We start from the raw sequence: 19,938 nt of genomic DNA, 5'->3' as shown, positions 1-19,938 counted from the left end.
TCAAGCGCATGGTCTGCCTTGTCGCCAAAGAGGCGACGGCCATCGAACGGCATGTCCAGAAGAGTGGACTGGACATCGGCCGAAAAGTTGGCGGTCCTCAACCAGGCGTGGCGTCGAACCGCCACGGTCGTTGCCATCGCCCTGCCCAGTGAGTCCGTGGTATCCAGCCCACACCGGATGGAATATCGCGCTGCATCTCGACCCTCCGCAAGGGCTTGGGCAAGTTTAGCCCGGACATCCTTCGGGCATTGTGGCAGCACGTTCGCGACAGTATCCCACAGGGTGTGGGTGTAGCGACCCAAGAGGCATGCGGTATTGACAGACCGCAGTCCCAAACTCAGGGACGAGAACACTTTCTTCCCGAACTGTTCATACCTCTTGGATTCCGGATCGGGCGGGGTCGTCGGGAATGCGGTCTGGGAAGTAGAGGCCTGGATGACCAAGCTCTCGGGGGTGGGATGGGTGGACAAAAAGCAAGGGTCGCCCGGAGCCGGGCGGTAGCGTCTGGCCACGTTCCTATCCACAGGCGGACCAGAGGCGGGCTTGGACCAAGTGCCCACAAGAACGTCACACAAGGCCTCATTAAACGGCAGCAGTGGCTACCTGGAGCTTGCCTGCTGTTTAAGGACCTCAGTGAGGAGGTTAGTCCTCACGGCCGCAACGGGGAGCTCAAGGTTTAAGGCCTTGGCCGCCCTCGTCAACACTACACTGTAAGCAGCCCCCTCCTCCGTAGCCAGGGTGGGAGGGGAGACAAATCCAGTGTCTGGCGAAGTGTCAATACCACTGGCCTCCCCAAACTCATATGTCCAGTCCTCTTGAGACTGGCATTCCTCTGCCAGAGGGTCAGCAGACCCCTCCCAATCCCCCTCGTCACCCATCTACTGTAGAACAGGTTCAACAGACGGGGCCTCCTCATGGAAGTAAAAATCTCCAAAGGCCGTCGGAAGCGGCGCCCAGCGGCGGCGTTCCGGCGCCAGAGTCGGACCGATGGGAACATTGGGGACGGCGTCCACAAGGGGCGTCGGGGGTGACACCCACGGGGCCGGCGCCGGTGAGGTCGACCTGCGACGACCCGGATCCGAAGCACCCGACGGCGTTGAGGCCGAAGCACCTGACCCGCTAGGGCCTCCAGCCGGGGCCGCTGGGCCCGAAGGCGCCACAGGACCCGGCTGTGGAGGGAGGGACCTCATGGCCAAGAGGTACCGCTCGATCTCCTCCGGCGTCGCGCCATGCCCAGGGACCCGAAGGTGTGGGGCAGGTGGCGACGCCTGCGACTCAGTCGGAGCCGCGTGGGTGGTGTAACCCGAACGCCCGGCCGCATCGCGAGCGTCGGGGTGGGTCGGAGGAACAATGACGCCTCTCCGACCTCTCATGCCTCTTACCTGAGGACTTGGATCCCGATGACCGATGTCCACTCCCGGAGCTGCGAGGACTCCGACCCCGCGACCTGTCCCTCGACCTCCCATGGGACCGGGACCTGGAGCGGCGCGGGGCCGACTGCCGGAGCTCGAGCCGCTTGCGGGACCGCTCCCGCCTAGCTTTCGACATCAGGGCCCAGCAGTCGGAGCAGGTACGGTGGTCGAGGCCTAAACACTTCAGGCACCGGTGATGGGGGTCGGTAACCGACATCAGTCGGTCGCACTTGGAACAGGGTTTGAACCCGGGCATCCCTACTGGCACCGTCGGAGTCGAAGACTCGAGTAGAAAAAATTATCAAAAAGATTGAAAAGTTTAGTCAAAAAAGACTAAGGGGTAGAGCTTCTCCGGATCTGCGCTAGCTGGCGCGGAAAAAAGAAGAACTGACGTCAGCGCGCATGGGCGGCGTCTAAGTACTCCGACAACGTCATTCCGGCGCCGACGACTGACGCGGAGCCATGGACGACGCCTGCCGGCGCGCAGGGGTATTGCTACGGAAAATTTTCCGGATCCAGTCTGACGCCTGGGGATATTCTAAGGTAAGGAATCTATCACTAACGTGTTTCTTTCAGATGCCCGTGCTAGAACTGGAATCGATACATAGGCACACTGGTGCCCCCCGGATTTTGAGGCAACTTGAGAGAGAGCTCTACAACTTAAAAGCCTTGATCTGGATAGAGCCGAAAATGCAATGCTACGCCTCAAGCATACATTTTACATAGTAAGCAATAAAGGAGGCCGCATGCTCCCACATCGCCTCCGAAGTAGACATGTTGCACACTCGGTTAAATCTGTCCAGACAGTCTCAGGGGCTGAAGTGTCCGAGGTAAATAAACTTGCGTACGCCTTCCAGGCCTATTGTGCTGGGCTGTAGTCACACAAAACAACCAGCCTTGCAGACCCACATACATTTATTTATTTTGAAAGTTTTATATAGCGCGAACAAGATCTTTGCAGATATCAGAGCGCTTTACAAAGGCAAGGGGTAAGAACAGGAGAGTGCCTAACAGGCATTTGGGCATAACGTAATTGTAGGTAATAAGTGAGTGGTAGGGTAGGTACACGAGGGAGCATAGTTAGGCAGGAAAGTCAGTAATACAAATAGTACACATAAGAGGTAGGTACACGAGGGAGCATAGTTAGGCAGGAAAGTCAGTAATACAAATAGTACAAATAAGAGGGAGCATGGACAATCAGGTAAGTCGATAATACAAGTAATACAAATGGGCAAAGAGATCAAACAAGTAATACAGATCGACGCAGAGTCTTAAAAGGTCCAAAGTAATAGTTCAAGTGTATTTAGCCATGAGGATAGTTTTTACTTCTTTCTTAAAAAGAGGAGTGGAGGAGATGAGCCTGGTTTCAGGAGGGAGTGAGTTCCAGATCCTAGGCGCCATTCCTAAGAAGGAGCGTTTGTAAGTTTTTTCCTTCCGGAATCTTCGAGGCTTCAGCAGAAGATTGTTTGTGCTTCTGGTGGTTCTGGAGCCGCCAGAAATTGTCAGCTTCTGAGTGAGGTAGCTGGGTGAGTTCAGGTGTACAGCCTTGTGCGTCAAGCAGGCAATTTTCAGATGTATTCTGGCTTCAAAAGGCAGCCAGTTCAGGGATTTAAAGTCAGGGGAAATATGTGAATGTTTTTTTGATCCAGTGATGAGTCTCGCTGCCGCGTTTAGTGAGGCTCTCAGGGATGCAGTTGTAGTTAGGGGGAGGCCGCAGAGGGCGATGCTGCCGTAGTCTATGCGAGGGATGATTAGCGCTTGTACTGCAGTTTGGAAGTCTTTGGCTGGGAGGAAGGGTTTAAGTTTCCTCAAGGTATTTATTTGGAAGTTCGCTCCCTTAGTTGCCTTGCTGATATGCTGCTGCATGTTGAGATTGGCGTCAAGTGTTATGCCTAGAGATTTTGCTGAGTCCACGATGGTCGGTTGGACATTGAGTGCAGTTAGGTGTTTAAGCCAAGTTTGAGTGGTAGAGATTTTCGCGGGAGGTGAGATCAGAAGGAACTCAGTTTTCATAGCATTGAGTTTGAGGTGGTTATCGGCCAGCCATGATTGGGTGCTTCTGATCGTTGAGTTCAGACGCATGATGTCTTTTGGGGATTGTAGTTTGAGATACAGTTGAGTGTCATCAGCGTACATGTGGAAGTGTACATTGGATGCTTGTAGCAAGGTGGTGAGAGGTTCCATAACTAAGTTGAACAAAGTAGGGGATAGGCAGGATCCTTGGGGGACACCTAACGATACAGGTACTGGAGAGGACATCAAGTTGTTGCTCTTGAATTTCTGATACCGGTTGTGTAGAAAGGAAGTGAACCACTGGAGAACAGTCCCAGAAAGACCCATTCTTGTGTTTAAGAGTTCGAGTAAGTTCTCATGTTTAACAGTGTCGAATGCTGAAGAGAGATCAAGAAGGATGAGGAGGCAGGTATCGTTTTGATCTAAAATTTGGAGGGCGTCGTCAATTATGTGAGTCATAGCAGTTTCGGTACTGTGCCCTGCTCGGAAGCCTGATTGATGAGGGTTGAGGAGATCAAACTGTTCTATGTGCTTTGTCAATTGTAGTTGAACGCATTTTTCCAACAGTTTGGCGAGAGTGGGAATGTTGGTAATAGGACGGTAATTGTTCAGATCAGTGGGGTCGGCTGTTGGTTTCTTTAGTAAAGGTGTGACTTGTCCAACTTTGAGGGAGTCAGGGATGGTTCCTTGTTGAAGTGAGCTGTTGATAATTTTAGTCCAGAGTGGGAGGAGCAAAGGGGTGAAGTCTTTTACAGCGCTAGCAGGAAGAGGGTCAGTGAGGTGATTGGATGGTTTCAAGGTGCTGAGTAGTCTGTCAATTTCTTCTTCAGAGTAAGTGCCAAAGGATGACCATGTCGCATTGTTTTTTGGTTCAGTGGATGTTATGCAGTGGGGTTTGGAGTAAAGGCTTGCGTCAATGAGGAGATCGCTCCTTATGTTTTCAGTTTTTTGGTTAAAGAAAGCAGAGAAGTCTTCACAGGAAGGTGCATCGCCCATAGTGCCGACTGATTAAGGTTGTTCCTTGGATTGTGTTCTGATTAGCTCGAACAGTTTTCTTGGACGGTTATTTGCTTGGTCGAGCTGGAGTCTGAAGAAATCTGATTTTGAGCATTTTATTTTCCTGAAGTAGGCGTTTCTCTTTTTCTTCAGAATTTTTAGGTGCAGTGCCGAGGGAGCAGATCTCCAGGTGCGCTCTGCCATTCGCATGGTCCGTCTATCTTCATTGAGACTCCCGTCGTACCATGGGTTGGAGATCTTAGTGGAGAATCTTTTCAGTTGCATCGGTGCAGCCTCATTGATTATTGAGGTCATAGCGTTGAGATAGTGGTCCGTTAAGTATTGAACGTCAGTAACGCCGGTAGGGGGAAGTAGGAGATTGCAGCTGTTAGGGGGTAAAGAGTTTGGGTTGAGTTTCTTCAGGTCTCTTTTCCAAACTTTAGGCTTGGAGGATTGGACCGGGTTAAGTTTAACTTTTTCATTGATGAAGAATGTGACAATATGGTGATCTGACCAGTCACAGGGTTGGATTGAATCAAGTTGAATAGTGCCTTCTTTGGAGATGATAAGGTCGAGGATAGATCCTTTGTCATGGGTCGGACTGTTGCATATTTGGGTGAGGTCAAAAGCGTTAAGGAAGTTTTAGAGGCTATTTACCACTGCGTCACTGCAATCATTCCAGTGAAGATTGTAATCGCCAAGGAAAATTTGAGTGTTTTGCCGTCCTGAATTGGTTGAGATTGTGTCCATGAGTTGTTGGGAGAAGGTGAGGTTTTCCCCAGGTGGGTGGTAGATGATGTGTAGTGAACATACAGGTTTGTTTTCGCTGATGACATCAAGGCAGATGTATTCACAGGAGGTAAGAGAGGGGGCGGTGACTTTATTAACTGAAAGGTTGCTCCTGTAAATGCATGCGATTCCACCGCCTGTCTTGCTGGACCTGTCAAGTCTAATGATCCAGTAGTTGGGGGGGACTAGGATATCCATGATAGGAGTAGAAGATTCAGTTAACCATGTTTCAGTTAGGATGGCTAGGTCAAGGTTCAAAGTAATGATGAGATCAGCGACCTCCGAGGAGTGTCTTTGGGCCTATCTACAGTTGAGAAGTGTGCATTTGAGTCTGGGGGTGCAGAGGGAGGAGGAGGGATCTAGAGTGAGGGGGACTTTAGTGAGGTTGTTGGGGACGGAGCCTCTGTTGTTTTGCGTGGGGTGCCTGAGGGGGTTGGAGAGAATCGTAGGAATGGACAGGTGTGTGGTGGATAAGAGGTTTTGGCGAACTGGGACATATGTGCGGAGTAGGGTGTGTATGTCGGGGTCCGAAAAGGTATTGATAGTGCATCGGGGGCGGTTGGAGGTATTGCGAGAGGGGATAGAGGTCCAATGAGGGGGGTGAGTAGGATGTGAAGGGGATATGTTGTTAGGTGGAGAAGTGGTGGTGGGAAGGGGGTGTCTGGGGTGTGTGAGGAGTAACTCTTTGAGGGTGTGGAGTTCTTCTCTCACTTGGAGGAGGGTGGACATAATCATGTCCAGCGTGGGGTTGGGTAAGGAGTTGGGGGTGGGCACTGAAGGAGAGCAGGTGTCTAGGTTAATGGAGTAGGAGGGGAGAGGGGTGGGGGTGTTAGTGAAGAGGTTGGAGTTGGAGGTGTTAGTGAGTGTGTTGATGTTCGGGTAGGTAGGGAGGTTGGGGGGCAGGGGAGTGAAAGGATTAGTGATGGTGTTGGTGTTATTGGACAGGGAGTCAGTGATAGGAGGGGTAGGGCAATTGCGGGAAGCATGGAGGCTGGGGGTTGCGGGGGTGACGGTGTGGTAGTGGGGAGTGAGAGGGGGGAGGTTGACGGAAGAGTGAGGGCTAGGAGTGGCGGGAGTGCAAAGAGTGGGGGGGAGATGGGTTGGGAGAGAGTCATGTTGTGTGGGGTGCAGTCAGGTGAGGTGGGTTGTTCTGAGAAGCTAGTCGGAAGTGTGGGGTGCTGGTTATGTGGGGGTGGGGGTGTTGGTGGTGGAGGGGAGATCCGCGTCTGGGATTGAGGAGTGTGAAGTGTCTGTAGCCGGGGAGTGATAGAGTAGAGTACTGGGGGGAGGGAGGAGGTGCGTGTTAGTGGTAGGAGGTGCTGTGGAGTCGAGGATGTTGGGATTGGAGGCCGGATGGTGTGGGATCTGAGGGTTGGAGATGTATTCTTTGAAAGTGGGAAACAGGTTGTCAAATAGGTCAAGGTTTCTGTCTGTGGATTGAATTAAGATAGTGCCGTTGTTGTAGATAGTGATGGTTGCTCTAGCTGGGTAGAGTTGGGATGGTGTGGTGGAAAGTGTTATGCCATGGGTAGTTTTCCTGGTGGTCGAGATGGTGAGTAGGGTGAGGAATGCTTTTCTCCATTGTGCTCTGCGTATAGTGTATAGAATGATATCGGTGCTCTTAGCTCCATTGATAAGAGAGAAGTAGGTGTCTAAAAAGGGGGTTTCAGGGTGGGACTTTAAGAAGTTGTGTTTAAAACGTTTTGCGTTTTTTTTTGGAGAGCTCTGGGGGGTAATTAATTTCATATGTGTGTGTTTGCCCGTGGGTTCCATGTTGGACGAAGGGGAAGAGGTAGGTGAGGGGGGCTGTATGGGTAGGTGTAGGAAAAGAGCTATGGTGTGTGCGAGTGAAAACGTTAAGAAGTGTGTATGGAAGGGTAGAGATTTTGACTAGCCTAAGATGGCTGCTTCGTTAGGCATGGTGAAGAGATGAGGATTGACTAGTCTAAGATGGCCGCCAAGAATGAGGGATAGCAAAGAGTATAGTAGTCCTTTGTTTGTTATTATGTCCTGAGATCAGGGATGCAGATAAGTTTCATATACTAAACAGGGGCTGGACGACGAAGTCCTGTTTCTATCTTACTGGGAGGGTAGGGGAGTCCTATGTCTATTTTGGAGAGCCAAGGGGAGGCAGTGCTTTTAAATTAGCTTAGAGGGTCTGGCCATTTGTTGTTGCAGGTTTATGACCTCAGCCATTTTGGGTAATAGATCTGGTTTTGTGAGGAATTCAGGGAAATAGAGTCGAGTAAATACTACAATTTTATGGCCCCAGCCATTTTGGGCAGAAGGATCTCAAAAGTAAAGTTGTGTAAATCAAATTAAGAAGTGGTGCAAATTAAAAATGAAAAACTGAGCAAGAGGCACGATACCTTGCCATAGTCCTGAGGTCGTTTTTTGTATCAGATGATTTCTCTGCTGGCTACAACACGCCCTTTTTTCCAAGTTGTCGGTGTGTACATTCCTCTTTTCCAATTGTAGGCTCCATAAAAAATAAAAACTCCATTAATACATGATAGCCGATGGTTCTGCTATCAGCGTTGTTTTGTGTTATTCAGTGCACTTCCTGAGGGGGCGGGGCTGTGAGGCGACTTCTCTCCGTGTGTGATCGCACTGTGGCTTTCACGGGGGTTGCCGAAGCCGCGATCCAACTGACCTGCTGCTCCGAAGCAGCACCGCAGCCCAACCGCTACTGTCCAGGGGCTCCGTCGCTATCCACCGCCACAGCACCCGGCGGGCATTCCGGTGAGAGGGGAGAGGCCAGAGGTACCTCCGCCGCGAGCCGTGTGATCCAGGGCTTGGCGCTCCAGCACCAGGGATCAGTCATCCAGGGTCTCCGTAGCAAGAGGGAGGCTCCCAGGGCTTGCAGTTTCCTCGTCAGCACTCTCCGCAGGGGGGTCTTGCCGCTTCGCTCTGTTCTGCGGGTCGTCGGGGGTTCATGTCAGGTCGCTCCTCGGTGACCGCAGCAGCCACGGCAGGCAGCCACGGCAGGCTCTAACACGCCGCCTTGGGCACCGCCGAAGATCCGATGAAAGTGGCAGGGTCCCAGACGATTATTTTTATTATTATTGAGAATTTATCCTGCCATCAGCAAGGTTCTTCAGCAGCAGTGATAGATCCAATTTTTAGGCAGCTTTCTAACGGGAGCTATATAATGTTGAATGATCAAAGCTGTTGTGGAATGATGCCAGGAAAACCTTATCTCAAAATTGTGTCATCCAGGGTCACTTGTTGTATGCAAGTATTGTTTCCAAAAGCTAAAACAGACCAGGAGTCGCCGCTTTGGCCTTCACTGAACATCTCTTCTATTCGAATTGATACTTTAAGCAGAATGAAAGCCATTCTATTACAAAAAACTGTGCCACTGACCTCGTCTACAGAGACGTATGAACTACAAGTTGCAAGGTCCTCTGTAGAGATACATGCCCTTTTATCAACAATCTGCCAAATACATTCCGTAGAAATGTTAGGTCGCATCTTAAACATGTCTGATACCAGTGGTATTGTACATGTATTTAAGACAGTTTTTTCGGGACTATTAGCACCCTTTGAAGCAGTCCTAGGCATTTTTCCAAACTTCGTGCACTCTGTGTTCGGCGGCCTGTCTCTCATTTTGGGACTCGCAGCAGGAATACTATTCTTATTTCTCCTGCTCTGATATGGCAAGTACGGTCAGCAACGACACCCAGGTTACCATTGCGAACACTCTCCTGGCAATGAAGTGTCATGAGCGCATGATACAGATCCTGGGCCTGGCTCGTCTAAGAAACCTGAATACCACGTGGTTCCTATCATTCCGACCAATCTGGCAAGATTGCATCTTACCTGTTCTACGACGCCTGCTATGTGGAGAAATATGCGTGTTGGGTCTAACACTCATCAGCGCTGCCAACGGATGTTAATACCTGCTTGGTTTGGTAACGGCCCATGCATCGTGTTGTCCCCAGCGGCTACCAATCCTGATGACGGCATTCATTGAGATCTCACAGACGCAATCTGCTGACGGTGAGATACGTGGATCGAAATCATACCCATATTTAGGCATAACCCATCCAGTCCACATACAGGCATGGCTACTTCCACTAGTTCCAAAAAGCCACAACGATTTCTTGGAAAACTCAGCTTCAGCAGTCGGGGACATCCCCTTACTTGAATATTGATTTGTCCTAGAAATCATGGCGTTTTCAAAGAACTACCATTCCCTTGGGGTTCTTTGGTGACGTTATTATGTCCGACTTTACGTCAAACTAGGCATCTTCAAGGTATAAATATGCCTACACTTGCCCTAGCAAACACACGGTGGTTCGGAGCAGCTCGACTATCTACTTGCCCGACGCAGCTCGCTACAGCAAGTGCCGAAGGAAGCCGACCCTCCAGCTGACGCACTGACAGAGAGGCTGCCTTTCTCTTGCGGAGAATCCACCTCCAGTGTTTCCAAGCTCCCCTCTCGGGGTGTTGGGAAATCGAGTCCCGAGATAAAGATACCAGACCTCCTTCATTCTAAAACCAAGGTACGGAGCGGATTAGACCCCAAGAGAACTCTTGGTTAGATTCTTGGCAAAAACAGACTAAACCTATGCTACACCTCCCATACTTCTTACCTCGTACTAGACTTAGATTAGGTACATTGGGGTAGGCGTATTTTAGAAGCACCAGTTGAGTACTTTTTAGCCTTTGTTATTTATGTATGTATTTATCTATGGTCTAGGAGCCATACAATGATTTTACAGTATTTTTTTATAATACTCTTCTTACTGTACGCATTATACTTTCAACCAGTATTACGATTGTAGCAGTTCACTTTACTTGCATGAGAAAGAAGACTGTTCAATAAACCCTTTTATTGAAAACGCCGGTCTCTCTATTTCTCTGCAACTCTGATGAAACGAAGCATGCACGATTGAATGAGTAAAATATCTATCTATTGTTTCCACGACTCTGAAGATCAGTTTTATTCTTGGGGAAACAAAGTTGTCATGTTTATGCGGTTGTCAGAAACGAATCCCTTCTTGTTTATTCGAGAAAGTTTCTAGTGACCTCTGAGCTAGCGAGCACTCACAATTAAGTCTAATATATTCGATAGAGACCTAGTCGACCTAAGTCCTACGTCAACTCTATAGGATATATTATTCCAATGCACAAAGCCTATTGGGAAGAAATGCGTTACTTACCTGTAACTGCAGTTATCCAGTATTAGTGTCTTTCATAGATTCACATGCCTGAATCATTCCCCGTCGTCGAGACGGGAGCCGCTCCCGTCTCGACGACGGGGAATGATTCAGGCATGTGAATCTATGAAAGACACCCAAATACTGGATAATATAGGAACTACACTACAATGCTTTACAGCACTCTGCATTGTGGGGTTTTATTTTTTCTTTGAGGACACAGGTTGCAAAGCTCATATTTGTTTTTCTGGGTGTACTTATGGTAGCACTGTAGGTAAAGACTTAAGGGAGTATGCGTAATTCCCTACCTTCATTCTACGACACTTCGGTCGTAGAATGAAGGTAGGGTCCCATGTTTGTGTTCTGCTGGTGGAAAACTGCTGTGCCTTTTCTCAACGTCACCGTTGTAGCGGATGGTGCTCTTTCATTTTTCAATTTTTGTACATTTTGCTAAAAAAACTCAGTGGAAAGATGTAGTCTCCTTTGAAAATCGTCTGCACTCTTGCTCTGCTTCCAGATATACTGGTGGATAAAAAAATCTGAAGATAGCGACCAAATTACCAGGCTTCTTGGGCGGCCTCTAGATATGGAACGGACCCGGATGGCCTGGTTCAGAGCCCAGTGTCTGAAGCTATACATTTCTGCTTATTAGCAAGATTTTGAATGGCATTGTTCATTTCACAAGGTTCATTCATAGTCCCTCTTTCCAGTATTTTTCTATATATCCATCATGTAAAAATTACCATTTTCACAAGGGTAAGAAAGCGAAAACATTAAGTAAACAGATTTAGTCACCAACACATAACTTCGACAGTTGCACAAATGCTACTCTAAACATTCTATTAGCATTTCCCCTACATGAATTTCAGATTACATTCTCCGTATACAAAAATACATTCTGTTATTTGGCTGGCTAAAAATGAAAATGCGTCTCAACCACCCAAAACATTTTTGCAATTCCATGTTCCTACTTTTAGGAGTCTAATAAGGATCACATATCAAAAAACATACGTGAAATCGGAAATCCCCTTTCAGCATGGAACAAAGATCTTCTGCTATGTCAGACATGCATGGATGCAATGTTGCAACCAATCGTGCATAAAATGGAAGTAAATCCAACCTACAAAGCAATGAAATGTAAGTCAGTCACAAGAAAACTCTACATTACGTAACATTCACCTTTTATAGAAAATAAAATATGCATCTCATAAAAGGAATATATTTTGAAATAGCAAATCAAAATGTACTTTACATTAACTAGCAGTTTATGCATTAAGAAAATGTTACTGACCTAAGCCAATAGTATTAAGTGCTGGTATTTCTGACAGACATACTTCTTAGATTGCAGTTGACATTTTCTGGGTAGTAGGTGAGGTTTGCGGAGTATCTTCAAGAACTGGTAATAATTTCTGGTACTGGATTTTATGTAGTTTTACTTTATTGGTAAATATTGTTAGAGCAGTGAGAAGAATCAGGAGGTGTACAAAAGAATAAACCATTAACCCAAAGACATTTCAAAGAACCGGTCTGGAATCTATGGTAAAACAATAATGTTAGCATAGCTTATGAGCTGGTCTCCAAGACCTTAGCAAGCCTTCACTAATTGTATAGTAACCAACCCTCCAGCTCTGTAAACTATAATGTTATGTTATGTTACGGTGTCTTATATAGCGCGAAAGCTGCCTCAGCAAAAGGGCGTCCCGGCGCTGAAAGAAAGACCAACAGATTGCAGGGTGACACCAGCTAGCCAGTGGGGAAGAGCAGAGTCTTAATGGCCTTCCTAAATTCAAGATAATTCTCAAGGCCACGAATATGCACAGGAAGTGTGTTGCAAATTCCGGCAGCTCTATAACGAAGAGCGACCACCAGCCCGCACTCTACGTACTCTGGGGACCACTACCAGGTGCTGACCCTCTGACCGAAGGGGACGTGAAGGGACATACGGCGAAAGCAGATTAGCCAAAATAGGTGGGGAGGCCAGTTTCAAGGCCTTAAAAGAGATGCACAAAGCCTTGAATTCAATGCGCCTGGCCACCGGAAGCCAATGGAGGTGACGGATAGCACTAGACACAGAGCAGGACTTGCGCAGACCGAACAGTGTTCTGACTGCCGCATTTTGTGTCCTTTGCAGCCTCTGAACCTCAGCTTTATTGGACCACAAATAGAGGGAGCAGGCATAATCCAGTCTAGACAAGACCATAGCCTGAACAATGATCTTGCGAGTAGAGGCATTGAAGAGGCCCATCAGCGGCATGAGCCCCCGTAGAAGTCCAAAGCAGGTACCTGCAATTTGTTTGGTTTGGACTTGATAGTTTTAAGATGAGTGTATGACAAGACGTATGACATTAGTGACGAGGACGACTGAACTGCTAGATTTGAAACCATATATTGCTAATAGTTCATATGCAGTTCTTAGTCAGGCTTTCCAATTTCAGAGAAAGAGTCAACAGCTATAGAGAGCAGACTCCTGTTTTTAAATACATGAACAATGCCTGTCATGGGCCCTAATCGTTACTTTTCCTCCATAACTAGTTGGGAATTAGATGGAATCATGCAAGAGAAAGTATTTACAAAAGGAAAGCTGTCACTTTATTAATGTCAGGCACAAGAATCCATATGCATTTCTAAATGCCTGTCCGTAAAACCTTCAGTCACCAACAATATGCAACAAGTGCCTGCAAAGCCCTGCCCCACTCCCTCAAAATCTCAACCCACCACTACAAAGAAATGAGAAACTGAAAACACAGAACATGCCTCCAAAGAAGGGATGTTACCCCAGAGAACTCTTAAAAGATGACAAGGGGGGTTAAGCAGCTTGCCGGCGCCGAAGATGGCCGCCTAAAGAAATGGCTCCACACTATCCACGCACGACCCTTTATTCGGCATTGGTTTGAAGCACTGACTCCTCTATGCACAGTCCTACATTGCTGACTAGATCCGTTGCCTGAAGATCCTTCCAGTTTGCACCTAGGTGAAGTGTGTGCGAAACGGCGACTGCGACAGAGCGGCGATCTTACTGGGCCCAAAATCCCCGGAACATCGCCAGCCTACCGGAAGTGAGACCTGGCTGGGTGCGAGCGCTCACATGCGCCGACCAGAACATCAGAGCTGTGCAGATTGGCCCTGCAATAGATACAGGCCACAGAGGATGAAGGGAAGCTAGCGACCCCTTTACCCAGCGTGTGGCATACCTCGGCAGCGTACGCGGCTGGGGGAACACTGTGAACAACGAGAGATTAGCAATGCGACCTGCGGGAGGAGATGACTCGGGGACGAGGTGAACGCAGAGAGGAATTCGCAATCCGACATGTGCTCAAGGACCCGGGAGCTCTGCCACATGGCCTATCCTTCAGAATAACACGGCTGTAGCCTGTGAAGGAGAAGGAGAGTGAGGTACGACCCCCCCCACACAGGCTGTGCCTCAAGCTAGACTACCACTGCATGCTACGCAGCAAAGCTTGGCATGCTCCCGGCCTGGCCTTGAGTCCTGGGAATACCGGACTCCTGTTACTTGCTGCCTCTGTGTGGTCGCCCTTGCCGAGTGTCCCAGCTACCATGCATTCGCTTTCTGCAACTCACAATCACGAGGAGCTTCCCTGATTTGACTTCCCAGTGCCTGCTGTGCCCTACTACTGGGAGTGCATAAATTCATCCTGTAGGCGCGCCAAACCACGCGGACGCTCGGGTGGGGCTGACTGGAGTGCCCACTGCTATAGGGGTGCTTATGCTGGCTGACCTGTGTGGCTAGGGGTGGATGTCCAGGATGAGCGACTGTTCCTAAGGGAAGCACAACAAGCCGAGTAGGTATATTGCCCTTTACAATGGCCCACACCTGCCACAATCCACGACAATACTGGTGGGGTTCGCGTTGGCCTTCGCGGACTTGGTGAGTCCGATTGCGGATAGCAGCTATGGGCAGAACAGACAAAACACAGCAAAGATTGACATTTGAACAGCGCAAGCCCAGAGACCACGCGCTGTCAGCAGACAACAGAGACAAAGGTGGGGAGCGGGAGCAAGAACCGCAAGATGGCGACATCAAGTCCATGCTGGCCTCGATGGGAAAGGACCTCCAAAAGTCACTAACAGTTTTAGGTACGAAGATCAATTCCCTTTCCTACCACGTGGATAGGATGTCCGAAAGACTCGACAAGCAAGCGCAACGCATCGGTATGTCCGAACGTCGTATCACAGAGTTGGATGAGGCACAGACGGAAATGGACACAGGCCGCAAACGTATGGACAAGACGCTTCAGGTGCGGCAGGATAAAGCAGAAGACTTAGAGGCGAGATCCCGGAGAAGAAACCTACGGATCACGGGCCTTCCGGAGTTGACTCCTACTGGCAATATGAAACAGTTTATCGAGAAATTATTGGTGACGCTGCCCAGGTCAAGAGAGCGCATCGAACCTTGGGCCCGCAGCCGGCACCAGGCACTCCTCCACGGCCGATAATAGCAAAATTACCGCGACAGGGATGCAGCGCTGAGAGTCGCCAGGGAGAAACAGACTTTGCACTACGAGGAATCTACGCTCGCCTTATTTCCCAATTTTACCATAAGGGTCTAAGAGGCGCGTTGCAGTTTGTCCCACTCAAGAAATAGTTAAAAGGAGAGGAACATCGACTATGCAATGCTATACCAGGCTTGCCTACGGGTCAATCGTTAAGGCAGGTCGCTAATTTTCACGGACCCAAAGACCCTTCAAAAAGCAATGAAGTACTAGACCAGAGAGCAGCGGCACAGCCCGGACAAGGACGCCTGGCCTGGTGCGGTAGAAGGATAATTGGAAGAGCAGGACTGATCACTTGATTGATCACAACACAGATAAGACATGTGCATTTGTGGGGGCTGGTGATTGAAATATAGCCTACTTGCTAATCCCATGCATCGGGAGGTACTGGGGGATAGATTGGGGTTCTTGTTTGTTCTTAAAGTACCACAGCCAATCTGAGTATTCCTATCACCTCTCGCAGGTAGACACTTTAGAGAAAGGCTGAGGGGCGGACATGGTTACATGATTGGCAACACTGATAAGCTGTTTGTAGCATACGTATTCTTAACGCTAATGCGTAATACTGGCAAGTTGATGTGCGGAGGGGACCAATAACTACCAACTGTTAGATCGATAGTACACTGTTGGCAACCTCCGCCTAAGGGTGAATACCACCCAGGGGCGATTGTTATTGATGCACTTTGGGGGGGGAGGGATAGTGGATTTTCTGGTTTGGATAAGCAGTATGAATGTTTTGCTTAATGTGGAATTCTGTTTTTTTTCCTTCAGGTCCTTGTTGGGGGCACCTTGATGTGGGTGGGGGATGGAGGGCAATTGAGACTCAGATGATGTTATATACAAGACATTATGCTTTCTTATTTACTACATGGCTCTACCACGCAACACTGTGATATGGTGCCGCTGAAGGATCCCAAGGCACTAATACCGCAAGACGGGCAAGATTCCAGGGTAGACACACTCAGAACACGCACGTGGGATGTCCGGGGCCTGAACGATCATAGAAAAGTTTGCAAAGTCCTTTCATACCTGAAGAGGCACTCCATAGTTGTGGTACGTCTGCAAGAAACACATCTGCCACTCAATTCCCCTGTGTTACGCTGTAGAGGCCTTCTTGGTAACATCCATGCTGCAGGCTTCACCACGCACATGCGAGGTGTTCTCACATGAGTCAATCCTAAGTCAGCTCTCACCAATACCCCGCTGACTACTGATACTGAAGGCAGGTATGTTATCACTAGGTGCAGTGGGAAGGGCATGAATCTACTCATGGTGAATATATATGGCCCAAATTTCGATAACCCTGAATTTTTTTCTGCGCTGGCCAACAGAGTGGGTAGTCACTGCGAGGACTTCCAGCTGTGTGGGTGGGGGAGGGGAGGGGGGATTTCAACCTGATTCGCGACCCTAGTTTGGACAGATCGGGGGTCCTGTGCAAAACACTACTGCGGTTGCCTGGGAGCTATAATGTACGTTAGTTAGGTTCGACTTAAGCGACGTATGGCGATTGACACATCCACACACAGGTGGCTATACACACTTCTCTGCATATCATAACATACACACTCGTATAGACTATTGGCTTGCAGCTAGTTCACTCTGTGATAATGTTTGCACTTGTCAGGTGTTACCACGTACACTCTCTGATCACTCACCGATCCTCCTGGTGCTGGACACACCTTGCAGGCGCATCCCCCATTTACTTGGCGCTTCCCTCCCTACTAGATGTAGTATTCAAAGACGATCTAGCCAAGGCTATAGAGAAATTTTTTGATAAGAATGTGAGCTCTGTTGATGACTATCAAATTGGCTGGGAATCTTTCAAAGTTTACATTAGGGGGAATCACTATATCAAAGCACTCGGGGGTCCTTTGATCCATACGCAACCACCTAACAGACTTAGAGCGGAAAATTAAGATCCTTGAACGTCACCTGCTGTCACATGCAGACAATACGGTGGAGGGGGAACTTGCAGAGTTACGGGGAGAATACAATATGGCAGCGGATGACGAGATCAAACATCTGGGCAAATATGCCACAGCCAGGGCCTATGGTGAGAGTGAGAGACCAGGATCAGTCTTAGCGCAGTTACTCAAGAAAAGAAGGGAAGTGATACAAACAGTGGAGATTAGATCAGCTGAGGGCAAGATCTTGTCTGACGCTGCAGAGGTAGCGGACAGATTCCGTCAATATTATTCCGAACTATATGCCTCCCGAAACGCTGCTGTAGACGAAGATATAATTGATTATTTGGCGCATATAAAACTACTGTGGCTATCTAACATGCACAGGGAATTCCTTATGAGACCCACAGAGAGAGAGATTAAATATTACTAGCTTTATCTAGCATGCGCGCAGGGAGTGCTCCTGGGTCAGATGACCTCACGGTTACATTCTATAGGACATTTATAGATTTACTGCTTACACAGCTAGCTATGCTCTTTGATGACGTGTGTTACCGGGAATATGCCACCCACTACGATAGAAGCTGTGATAGTAGCTCTTCTCAAACCCGGTAAGTCCACGGAGGAATGTGCCTCGTATCGTCCTCTGTCTCTGCTTTATGTGGACACAAAGTTCTTTGCAAAAATCCTCGCTAACCGACTGGCCCCAATAGTTCCAATTTTAGTTGCACCGGAACAAGCGGGGTTTGCCCCGGAAGGAATTTGACTTAAAACGTACATACTGTGTTTGGAGCCCTGCAGCATATCAGACCGGAAACACTGGCAGTGGTTGTCTTCCTAGACATAGAGAAGGCATTTGACTCCATAGAATGGCCGTTCATGTCACAGGTACTGACTAGGATGGGAGTGGGCCCGGTCTTCCTCCAACTATTACGCACCCTTTACAGCAAACCAACGGTCAGAATAAAAATGGGCAACATAGTAACAGACCCAATATACATTTCCAGGGGCACACGACAAGGCTGCCCATTATCGCCATTACTTAACGAAATAGTGGCAGATCCCCTAGCCTGTGCGCTATGGGAATATCATCAAACTCGGGGTATATGCTATATATAAAATTATAGTTTCTACATACGCTGATGATACACTCCTTTACGTTAGGCACCCTGAATCCAACCTCTCGGCAGTACTCTGTGAGGTGGTGCGCTTTCGAGTACTGTCTGGCCTCCACGTTAACTGGCCGAAGTCCATCATCTTTCCACTTACACTGAACTCTCCTAAATTTGATCTAGACTATCCTCTATTATGGACCACAGAAGCGGTACGATATTTGGGTATAAACATACACACGGACTCAGACGGTGTTCAGGGAAAATTACGGTACAACCTTTAGCAGGTTAGAGGATGACGTTGAGAGATGGATTAAACTCCCTCTGTCCCTGCTTGGTAGAATATCCATCATGAAAAGGGTGGTGTTGCAGCGACTACTATTTTTATTTACCAATATTCCCATGGTACTCGCACAAGCATTTTTCAACCGCCCCACCACACTGATGGTTAGGTTAGCATGGGCTGGTAAGCAACCACGCAATGCGCACCCGCATACTATTGGATACATGGTTCCCAGACATACCACATCTTAGAATTAAATCGGAGTTGGCAGCACCGCTTCCATTGCCCGCTATGCTGTTTCAGGCTGCGGACCGGAGGACATGCATCTTAGACTATCGAAGCCACAACACATGCCTGTCACTACCTACTACAGCAACAAGCGTGCACGATCTTGTATTCACCGAAGGCCTTACTAGAATGGTGCACATGGCTGACATTGCAGAGAAAGAGTAGTCACACAAGCACTTAATACCCTAAGTGTACACACAGTAGGGGAACTGTTCAGTGGAGGATCTCCAAAGTCTGGGATGATTTTAGAATCAATGAACCGGCACCTACCACCCTGACACAATTCCAATTCCACAGAACCCGGAGAGAATTACTGGGGGGTGAATACCTCGAACCACCGGAACTCTTAGCTTTAACACACATTATACATGCAACATCCCCAAAGCGCGTAGTAGCCACCCTTTACAACCTATCCATGGCATACAGAGCGAATCATTACACTAAAGCTCGCTTGCCATGGCAGCGAGATTTGAATATAGAAATAGATGACGCTATGTGGACCTAATGCTGCACCAGTACCAAGACGATCTCACTAAATGGTAGGCTTTAAATACCAGGTTTATTACATGCCAGATAGGCTGCACGGATATGGGTTACGCGATAACAGGACATGCGACCGCTGTTATGAGCAATTAGCTGAATTCCTCCATCTGGTCTGGTCTTGCCCTTGCATCGTGGCGTTCTGGGAATCTGTATTTAGAGAATTAGGTCACATTGCTAAGCTAACCCTAGAACCCGACCCAACGCTGGCATTATTGGGCTATTCCAAATCAATACCCAAAGGGGTTCCTCTATTGATCGATATGGGAATGCTGATGGCTAAGCACAGGGTAGCGATCAATTGGTCTCGAGGTCCACTACCCACGATCTGGCAGTGAAAAAGCGACATGACATTCTGCAGCATGCAGATGGACCTTATCAGCTAACTACTCCCCCCATGTAACGGGCCCAAAAAATTTCTGGGAATTGTACAATATTTACCAGCACACTTCCCCTAGCATAACAATGTAACACTAGATTAATCCCATGAACAGTGCACCAACTGAGTTTAAGTCAACAGGATATGTTCTCAGAGTGAGGGACTAACAGAAGGTCATATAAGAACGGGGTAACGCTAGAGGGAATGTAATGCTTATAACTGTGTTTATTGGATTTCTGTATTGTAAATCAAAAAGAGACTAGCTTAAATAAATAAAGAAAAAACAAATGATTTATTTTATCACGGACTCAAGTATGTTTTGTCACGGGTTGATGGCACCTGGTAGGTGTGCTCATGAAGCCCTCACCCACCAACCTAGTTGGTGGCATGCTTCATCATCGGGCCCACCCAGTGACACCTAGCGTGTCCCGGGTGTGCTTCGACGCCTGATTACAGCGGAGCAGGTATGTCGCTGTGTGTGCGGTGAAGACTGTTATGAGAGTGAGTTTAAAACGGCTTGGCGGGGATCCCAGTGCCCGAGGGCAA

General features: G+C 48.4%; 1 protein-coding gene across 10 annotated transcripts in view; it reads right to left on the bottom strand.

Moving 5' to 3' along the window:
* UPF2 (UPF2 regulator of nonsense mediated mRNA decay) overlaps window positions 1–19,938 on the bottom strand; it is a 1,696,571-nt gene that overhangs the window by 1,264,830 nt on the left and 411,803 nt on the right. For all 10 annotated transcript variants that reach the window (XM_078674159.1, XM_078674161.1, XM_078674162.1 and 7 more), the window contains one exon: window positions 11,387–11,495. In XM_078674159.1, the coding sequence (XP_078530285.1) occupies window positions 11,387–11,495 (109 nt within the window). The remainder of the gene's footprint in view (window positions 1–11,386; window positions 11,496–19,938) is intronic.

This window comes from Lissotriton helveticus, chromosome 1_1, assembly GCF_964261635.1.
Source record: "Lissotriton helveticus chromosome 1_1, aLisHel1.1, whole genome shotgun sequence".
Classification (NCBI taxonomy): domain Eukaryota; kingdom Metazoa; phylum Chordata; class Amphibia; order Caudata; family Salamandridae; genus Lissotriton; species Lissotriton helveticus.
The sequence above is the reverse complement of the archived record's forward strand: the minus strand, read 5'-3'. Positions and strand labels throughout refer to the sequence as shown.